Here is a 7598-nt window from a genome sequence, read left to right as displayed (position 1 = left end):
AAAATAGTTGAAGTAAGTTGTAAAAAAATTGCTTGAGGACAAGCAATGATTCAAGTGTGGGGGAATTTGATAAGTGAATATTTAACGTACATTTTGTATGAATTTGGCATTAATTTTTGGTATGTTCTGAGAAGATTAAGCCATATTTGAACTCTTTTGGTGATAATTGCTTAAATATTGATTAAGGTTTCAAAAATTGATAAATGAGTGAATTAATGCGTTAATCTTGTGAATTTGTGAAGGTAATTGATGTATGAAATTCATGCACAAGTTCAAAGAAATGTAAGGGTCATCCAGAGGACAAAGTACACAAGAAATTGGGAGCAAAAATGTAGAAAAAGAGAAGAAGTGAAAAACTGGAAATTGGTCAACACGGATCCGAGCTCGGATCCGTGTGCACAAGATGGATCCGAACCCTCGTCTGTACTTCTGGCGGAGAGCATCCGAGGTCAGGACGATCCGACCGCGGATCCATTATGAAATCCCTCGGATCCTGAAGATCCGAGCTCGGATCCATTTTCACTCCTCGGATCCGAGGCTCGGATCTGTCTCTCTCCTCAGCAAGTGCAACAGCCGTTTTTCTTTACCTTTTTCACAACTTTCCAGCTATTTTGAGGGACAGAAATCGGTGGCACATGCTTCTGCAACAAAAGAGAAGACCAAATGAGTATGGACAAAAGGGAATATCATATCTTTGACTTCTTTTTACAAAATCTGAGTGGAGGAAATTATGAAGTGAGAGGAATGGAATTTCTTCCACCTTTTATGCAGAAACACAGAGGAGAAGCCTGGCATTACCATACGTAGCTAGTTTTCTTTCTTGTATCTAGTTTTCTCTCTAGATAGGAGTTCTTGGAGAAGTACTTGGAGAGTTTCACTTATAATCATATTGTGCAAGAACATAGCAGGAATTGGAGAGCTTCACCTTCAATTGGCTAAGCTTTCTTTTATCTTTCTTATACTTGTACTTTATGAGGTTTTGCATTAATAAACTTGTGAGTTTGATTGTTAAATCATTCATGAGTAGCTAAACTCCTTCATCTAGGGAGTAGATGAAACTTATGGCTAAATAGTATAAATTGAATGTGATTTACACTTGTTATATCTTGTATTAACTTGTCTACTTGTGTAGCTGTGATTACTTGCTATTGATTGATCACCAATAGTTTGGTTATAGTTGTTATTGTTCAATGAGAATTGGTAATAACAATGGAAACACATGAGTAGAGCTTGAGTTGTATGTTCATGAAAATAGAGATACACTTAGGTGGATTATTGAGCATTTCATGAAATAAAACGGAGTAGTAGTAGTATTTCACCATGAAAATAGGGAAATCTATATTGCTCTAGGCCATTTCATCATGAATATGAGACTTGGTAATCTTGGAAATGAATCTCTGGTTAAATAAGAATAATAGCAAGAAGTAAATCTATTCATTTGTATTGTTTATGCCATAAGTGGAATCTACATCCCTAGAATCTTTCTTAAGTGAAATTTCTCTATTTGCATTAAGCATTTGTAAACTAGACTTGTATATCAGATTTGTAGATTACAGCATTATACTTTCTCTGCTCAAATTATTTGTAAGTCTAAATAATAGAGAGAACAAGGACTTAGTAATTGTTTAAATTGCTCCTCGTGGGATCGACCCGATACACATCTTGTACTACAATTGCGACCTGTATACTTGCAGTCCAACGGGTGTAAAATCGGATTTAAACTTGCATTGATCTAAAAATCCCGTCAGGTATATAATTAAATAACAACTTGTATTGCTTTTAATAGGAAAGTTGTCCACAATATGCATTAAGTTAGTTAACTCTAAATGATCATCATACTAAACAAAACAGAAATAATAATAATAAAAAAATGCATCGTCTTACTTGTTGGATATTTCGACACACTGTTTGAGGTTTAACTGATATGGCTAGCCCAAGTTATTTTTTTTCCTTAACATTTTAAATAGTTATGTAGTAATTTATGGTTCAAGACCTCACAAAGGAGGAAGGCAAAAGGAAAAATTTTGAAAGTCGAATAAAAAATATCACAATCCTTTTATTAATGTCCCTTCTAAGTATGCTCGATCTTGGGGACAATTTCCTAGCAGATTATTTTTCTTCTTTTTTCTTGGTTTATTTAATTACCAATGAAAAGCCCATGGGCCAAAAGTAAACATCCGAAAAGCAAATGTAGCTTTCGGTTAATAAAACCGTATTTGTTAGTTTGGTGAATATTGTGCCATGGTTCTACTAAATGATAATAATAAAAAGAATAATGTTTCCACTATTCTTCTCTCTCTTTTTTTTTTTTATATAAAATAAGAACGTTCATGGCTAGGCTTTTGTGCATTTCCATTCCTAAATCTAATTGTTTCATAGACATGTAAAAGGCCTAGACATATGCTAGTTTTTCCTAGATTGGGTTGCCTTTTACCAAATATTAGTCCAGGCTGCCTGTCTACGGAGCTGGCTTTCTCTAGTAGTGTGGCTGTAGCAATTATTAATTAGGTACTTGCTAAATATTATGTATAGCAAATGAATCTATAAGCGGTGTAAAAATATTGGGCAACAAAAGTTTCTTGCTGCCTCATCTGATTCAACTTTCTCCTTTTCTCAACTTCCCAGAAGATGTCATCTAATTTAGCAAACAAATCTGCATCAATTTTGGAAAATCTTTCACAAATTAATCGCTTGGCCAGTCTATTGAAAATCATGATACTCTGTGTTTTAGTGTTGTATTCCTGTTTGGTATTGTTTCACGTGAATCAATCAACGCTGCCAGCAAATTCCTTAGCTATATCCAAGATGGAAAAACCCACTTTACAATTGAACTCTGATGATTCACAGCCCCCATCAAATTCCTTGGCTATGTCAAACCCAGAAAAAACTCTTTTGCAATCAAACTCTAATGATTCTACTACTAACATTAGCCACCTGCTATTTGCAATTCTTGGTTCTGAGGGAGCATGGCATCACAGGAAGGGCTATGGAGAAGCATGGTGGAGACCGAATGTAACACGAGGGCATCTCTATCTTGATACAGCTCCAGAAGGAGATCTTTTGCCTTGGTCTTCAGCTTCACCTCCTTACAGGGTCTCAGAGAATATAGAGAAACTCATAAAAGAGATCGCTCCAGCTGTGCCTCCTATTATTCGTTTGGTACATACAATTCTTGAAGCGTTTAAGGAGGGGGATAAAGAAGGATTCAGATGGCTCGTTATGGGGGATGATGATACTGTATTTTTTGTTGATAATTTGGTTGATGTTCTTGCAAAGTATGATCACACAGATTACTACTACATTGGCTGCCAATCCGATTATGTTAAGTCGAATTTTTGGTTCTCATTTAACATGGGATTTGGTGGAGCAGGAATCGCGTTAAGTTATCCTTTAGCAAAAGCTTTAGCAAAGGACATGAATGGTTGTCTGAGAAGATATGCACATATGAATACTTTTGATATAATTGCCATGTATTGTATATCTGATCTTGGAGTAAATCTATCTCCCCAGAAAGGTCTTCATCAGGTAATTAGATTTGCATTCATTGTACTGGAAAATTGATCTTTACCTCAAAAAAAGCCACGAAAAATATAGCACTAAACTTGCTTAATTTGTCATTGCTTTTTCATCAAGCCTATTGAACAAAACATGATAATGTTTAACGCTAATTTAACGTTAGTAACAAAAGTCAGAACTTTGAAAGAAAGAAGCAATTTTGTTGTAAGAATGGTACTTAGCTTATTCTATATTTGTTTTGGAACTAGGCCGAGGAACAAATAAGGGACTGTTTTAGAACCCATTTGGATTGGTTTTTTTTTTTTTGGTTTTTTTTTTTCAACTCATCTTTTGGATACCTTCTTAAAGAGACGGAACTAGGGGGATGGGGAGGGCCTCTGCCCCCAAGTTTTAGAAAATTTTATTTTTCATTTATATAAGATTTGTATTCCTTATAAAGTTGCAATTTTGCCTCGCCAACAACTTGAAATGATTTTACATAGTATATATAAGTTTAGCTATATTGAAGTTCGCCCCACCAATATGAACTTTCGGATTCCATCTATGCCTTCTCATGCACTGTTATGAAACCCAAGATTCCTTGCTTGCTCATGAAATCAAAATTGTTTCTTCCAATGGGGAAAAACAAAGAAAAAAGCAATCAAACCATAAGGCTTATCGCCAATCACGACATTTTCTATTGCAGGTAGATATGAATGGCGACATTTCTGGTTTCCTATCAGCTCACCCCAAGACACCCTTGTTGTCCCTCCACCATTTTGATGAAGTAGAGCCAATTTTCCCTGGCATGGATCGTGCAGAAGCCATTCGCCACTTGATGAAAGCAGGAAATATTGACCAGTCACGTTTGTTGCAGCAAACTATCTGCTTCCATAGGAAACATAGATGGACAGTTTCCATTTCATGGGGCTACTCAGTCAATCTGTACGAGAGAATAATACCTAGGAGTTGGCTACAAATCGCTATTGAAACCTTTCAAAAGTGGGTAGCTCCAAATGCAGATCCACCACATTTTATGTTCACCACTCGATTCACCGAGAATGATCCCTGTGAAACTCCCCATGTTTTCTTCTTTGAATCGATGGAAAAAATGCCAGGAAATGTGATTCTTACAAGCTATTATCGATCAAGGCCTAGAGAGTTACCACCATGTTTTGCCAGTCTCCCTGCTGATTATGTGTCCCATGTACATGTTTACTCTCCGGCAACAAAGCGCAGACAAATAAGTACAAGGCTATACATTTTTTCTGCATTTAATTTTCCTTGATTTTTGAAGTTTTATTTTGGGATCTCAGCATTCTAGAAGCATCTAATTATGCCAACTTAATTTGTTGGTGGAGTAAAAAGAAAGTGATAGAAACTCCATGAATGTTGCCAAATTCAAATTTATTGGAATTAGCATAACTTGGGTCTTCTTAGACATCCAATCAGAATCTCTCTCTCTCTCTCGCTGTTTTTTTTTAACTAATTGATAATACAGTTATATAGTACCATTGATAAATCTAAGCAAGTGTCAAAGAAGAGATACTAAAAATGTAAATAGAAAAAATTCTGTACTTCCTTACAGTTAAGACGTGAATTTACCTCAAAAAATGTTTACCTTCCCGAAATGGAAGGAAAAGAACTCACCAAGAATGGCAAGCATTACTTTGTTCTAATACTCTTTCTTCTTAAGTTTTTACCACATGGTTGAATGCACTGTGCGCATATTTCGTTATAAAGATTTTTTCTGATTTCAACATTTTGCATTTTAGAATTTTGATTTTTAATAAAAAGAAATTTATTATTTTTGTCCCTTTATCTTTGGGATACGGTCCAAAATAGTCTCTTATCTTGCACTACTAGCTAATTTATTCTCTTATATTGACAAACATAGTTAATATAGGCCTTTTCATACCAATTTTAAAATTTTAAACATTGTTAATGTAGGACTTTTAAGACCAAATTTGAGATTTTTAATAGAACTGGTCACATGTCGCAAACATGCACCATTAAGACACAAAAAGGGGAAAAAGTCAAACTAGTAAAACTCTCAATTAATTCTAGAACTCAGTTCAAATCATTATTTTCCCAATTAAGGAAAGCAAAAAAAATGCTAAATTTTAATTTTTTTTAAAAAAAAATCTGAAATGTAATCAGAAGCCCTAATCCACAATCAAGCTCCGCCTTCCAAAATCAACATCTTTGTCTCCCCTATGACATACGTAATTCCTATATTATGAGCTTTTAATGGAAAATAATAAAGTTAGGGTTCTAATTTGGAAAAAATAAAAACTACCTCCAAATTTCCACAACTATATTATCATTTTCCCCGATCGTGATCAATCCATGAAGTAGTAAATTTTGCTCAACTTCCACAAGAACAGTAGGTAACTAAACTTCAATGAAAATTCCATGAGGAGAATTAGTTGGAAATTAAAGTTTAAGGTTTAATTCTCCAAATTGGAGAAATTGGGAACAGAGATTCGAGGAGCAGAGATTACTCTTTGATCTCTTTCTTTTTTAAATTTCTCTCTGGAAGTTTGATGGTGAATTCAAGTTCGGAATTATATATTAAATTTTCAGAGAACATTGGAGATTAGGGTTTTCTTATTCTCGCCAGTTCAGAAAGTTAGAATGAGTGCTACACTCTAGATTCAATTTTAACTTCAGTAAATCTTCAAGAAATCTCATGATATCTGATTATCCAAGTAAATGGTAAAGCCATCAGATAATACTACCGATTCATATTGAAGAAGTTAGGTTTCGTTATTCAAGTAATCCTTATATTTTAGCAGAATTTTTAATTTATATATTTGTTGGTTTACAGCATTCAATCTTTCTTATAAGGTTCAAGTCGGGTTATAACTTAGGTTGTTGATGCTTGTTGTCAATGTGTAAGTTACTTTGAAACACAAACTATAAAAAGGAAAAAGAAATGAGTAGCAAAAAATCAACTTTCTGTAACTAGATGAAAGCTTAATATTTGCCAATGGTGTATTATTATTAGGATGGAAATTTTAAAAAATAAAAATAAATAACTTTCCTCGCCATTTTAGGGTTAGGTGCTTGAAATACAGCCCAAGATGCTACCAATATACAAGTGCATCAGGTATAGATTTCCTTTAATTACAACCAGTTTTAGTCATATGATGACGGTAATCTGCCGATGTTTCTTCAATTTCATTGATACAATTATTATTTGGGCCAAATCAAGATCTCATGAATATTTTATTGTGCAAAATATTCAAAATAAAAGCTTTGTGTGCAATCTAAAACAGCAAAAGGTTAAAAAATGCAAGGTAGAAGTGGTCCAGTATCAAACCTTGTAGAATTGTTTTCTGTTGTCTGAATTATCAGGTGGAAATTAGGCGATCATGATGATTCAATATAAAGTATTCTTCATGGTGCCTAAAATCTCTGAACAAATATTACCTATAGTGATTCAACATGCTTCCTTTTTAGCAGATTCATTAAGGAGTTACCACATTATATTTAGTGCATTAAACTTGACAAGTTTTAGGAACACGATCTTACAGTTACATAATAACTACTGAATCGCTTTTTGGATGAAATAGAAAATCCCTCAGGTTAGATTAAATAAAAATGGATACTAAGTATTTCAAGAGATTTATGTTACTCCTGTCTAAAAGATTAGAGGTTATATGTCATCTATCGACTTCAAACCCCTAAATCTGTATTTGTATCCTAAATTTTTTTCCTTGCTCCTTATTTCGTTGCTTTACAAATGTCCATTCTAATGTAAGTTGTGTGCCATTTCTTGTCCTAACAGAGCACTAGATGTGAATGCTGTGACGTTTCTTATACGGATGGGGCCAAAAATGCTGTCGTCAAATTTAGAGAATGCAAGAAGGATGAGATCATTGCGTAGGATAATTTTGATACATCATTTTCTTTGGATTAATTTTACGAATTAGTATTGGATATCTTATTATCAGTACTACTGTTATCATATCGACCATTTTACACAAATTCTTTTTCTAGAGTTTGGCTTTGGTAGTTGAAGCAAAACAAAGTCATGAAAGACTGAGAAATTTAAAATAGTCTTTAAGTAATTTTTTTCTATCTCTTTTTTTCTCTAA

At 34.0% G+C, this 7598-nt stretch overlaps 1 protein-coding gene across 1 annotated transcript; it reads left to right on the top strand.

Moving 5' to 3' along the window:
* Window positions 1–2805: 2805 nt before the first annotated feature.
* LOC113739524 (uncharacterized) lies at window positions 2806–7387 on the top strand. Its single transcript, XM_072046048.1, has 3 exons — window positions 2806–3525; window positions 4202–4702; window positions 7289–7387. The coding sequence occupies exons 1-3, from the start codon at window positions 2806–2808 to the stop codon at window positions 7385–7387; spliced, it is 1320 nt and encodes a 439-aa protein (XP_071902149.1).
* The last annotated feature ends 211 nt before the right edge of the window (window positions 7388–7598 follow it).

This window comes from Coffea arabica, chromosome 1c, assembly GCF_036785885.1.
Source record: "Coffea arabica cultivar ET-39 chromosome 1c, Coffea Arabica ET-39 HiFi, whole genome shotgun sequence".
Classification (NCBI taxonomy): Eukaryota; Viridiplantae; Streptophyta; class Magnoliopsida; order Gentianales; family Rubiaceae; genus Coffea; species Coffea arabica.
The sequence above is the reverse complement of the archived record's forward strand: the minus strand, read 5'-3'. Positions and strand labels throughout refer to the sequence as shown.